General features: G+C 34.3%; 1 protein-coding gene across 1 annotated transcript; it reads right to left on the bottom strand.

Moving 5' to 3' along the window:
• Positions 1 to 278: 278 nt before the first annotated feature.
• LOC110722780 (protein BRANCHLESS TRICHOME-like) lies at positions 279 to 1,903 on the bottom strand. The gene has a single exon (XM_021902074.1). It carries the CDS (start codon positions 1,484 to 1,486, stop codon positions 458 to 460), a length of 1,029 nt encoding a protein of 342 aa, XP_021757766.1. The 5' UTR covers positions 1,487 to 1,903; the 3' UTR covers positions 279 to 457.

The raw sequence follows: 1,903 nt of genomic DNA, 5'->3' as shown, positions 1-1,903 counted from the left end.
CTATTGTTACTTGGTGTCGATTGTCCTGATTATATGTATCGGAATTCGAAAGCGTGCAAACAAAGAGACAGAGCATGAAATACACCAGGCTAAAATGTGCCAAATGCCAAATAGATTCAATCATACGAACATTATACTAAAACTTGAAACCCTCACTATTTGGATCATATAAATTCACTTACCGACACTTTGAAGCAACTTAGTTTTCAGAAAATTTTGTCAATACTTGACCCAGGTACAACTACAAATCTCTGAAATTCAAATCTAAAATAAAAAGAGGGACACAATCAACTTACCATATTATTATTATTATATACTCTATCACTTACTTCCATACAAAATTTTATAAAAATTAAACAAAATAGAACTCTAATTTCTCATAAAAAAGAAAAAGAAAAAGAAAAATAAAGTGACCTTAAATTCATCATTCATCTTCAACCCCAAAAATCTTTTCAATTTAACTGAGGATTAAACTATGATCATGGTGAGAAGAATATGGAACTGAAAACTTATGCTTGAACAAAACTCTAAGTTGTGCTTTCTGACACTCCACCTTATTACTGAAACCACCCAAATCTCTCAACTGTTTATTGCAATAATAATTAGCATTATTTGTACCATTGTTATTAGCATTACATCCATTGCTTTTCGCCTTAATCGCCCTTTGAAACTCCACAAACCCTTTAATCCCTTGCTTAATATGCGGATTCTCAGTTTCCGGCGACGACGACAAACACGACACTGCCGCCTTCCTTTGTACATTACTCCCATTCTTGCTACAGCCATTATGCTCAAAAGACGACCCCATTTCCTTTGAAAGTATAACAGAATCTGTCGAACATGGTTTGATCTGCTGTTGCTGTTGCTGCAGTAAAAAACCGTTGAGAAACTCCTGATGGCAAAAGAGCTGTGCATCAGCAAGCTTCATCTGAACTCTTTCCTCCCTTAAAACTTCCGCCATTCTCAACATTTTTCTCTCTTCGTTCATTTCCGCCTTCATCTTCTGCATCTCTTCCTTCAGCCGCGTAATCTCCTTCATTAGATCATCGCAAACAACACACACTTTGTTCCTCTGAGATTGATCAATAAGCTCTTTCGATAGCTTCTTGTTCAAACCCTGCATTCGCTTTCTGAGTGTTCTTTCCATCTCCAATTCTGCCTTCAATTCCGCAATCTGGGTTTTAGTATTACTCATCTTGAGATCTGACTGATGCAGGAACTTTGCTGAAGCACTGTATTTGCGCTGAAGTTGCTTGGGTTTAAGTGTAAAGGGACTAATATTGCAATCATTATTAATAATATGATTAATATCAGTATTATTATTACTGGTAAAATTAGTAATAATGGGATTAGTGGGAATAAAAAAGGGATTTTGGTAAAGTTTCCAGCTAATTGGACAGGTAGATTTGATGATGTGATTTCTGGGGAAATCAGTATCAAGATCATCTAGGTTGGCACTCGTGCTATGCATCATCGCCATCAACATAACATTTGATTTTATAATTTAATCGAGTATTAAATTTTGTTGTTTTTGGAAGAGGAGAAATATTTTCTGGTTGGGTATTTATTTATGTAAAAGAGGGAACTTTTTTTTTTGCATTTATGTGGAAATGTATTGTATTGACAAAAAAGGAAGCAAGGCATGAAGTAGTTCTGTACAAGTAGGGACATGAATTAATTGTGAACAGCAAGGAATTTAAGAAGGTGGGTGATTGAAAAATTTTAAAAAATAAAAAAAAATTAGAAAATAAAATAAAATAAAAAGAAGAAAAGGTAAAGAAAATAAGGTCACATCTCACATGGTAGTGTATTGATATCTCCTTTTCTTCATAATAAACAAGGTGGACAAAAGAAAGAGAGGCCACCGCTATTTGATTATTTTCTTTCATTACTTACACCTATG

Source organism: Chenopodium quinoa, unplaced genomic scaffold (genome assembly GCF_001683475.1).
Source record: "Chenopodium quinoa cultivar QQ74 unplaced genomic scaffold, ASM168347v1, whole genome shotgun sequence".
Taxonomy (NCBI): Eukaryota; Viridiplantae; Streptophyta; class Magnoliopsida; order Caryophyllales; family Amaranthaceae; genus Chenopodium; species Chenopodium quinoa.
Note: the sequence above shows the minus strand (reverse complement) of the source record. Positions and strands in the feature narration are given on the sequence as shown.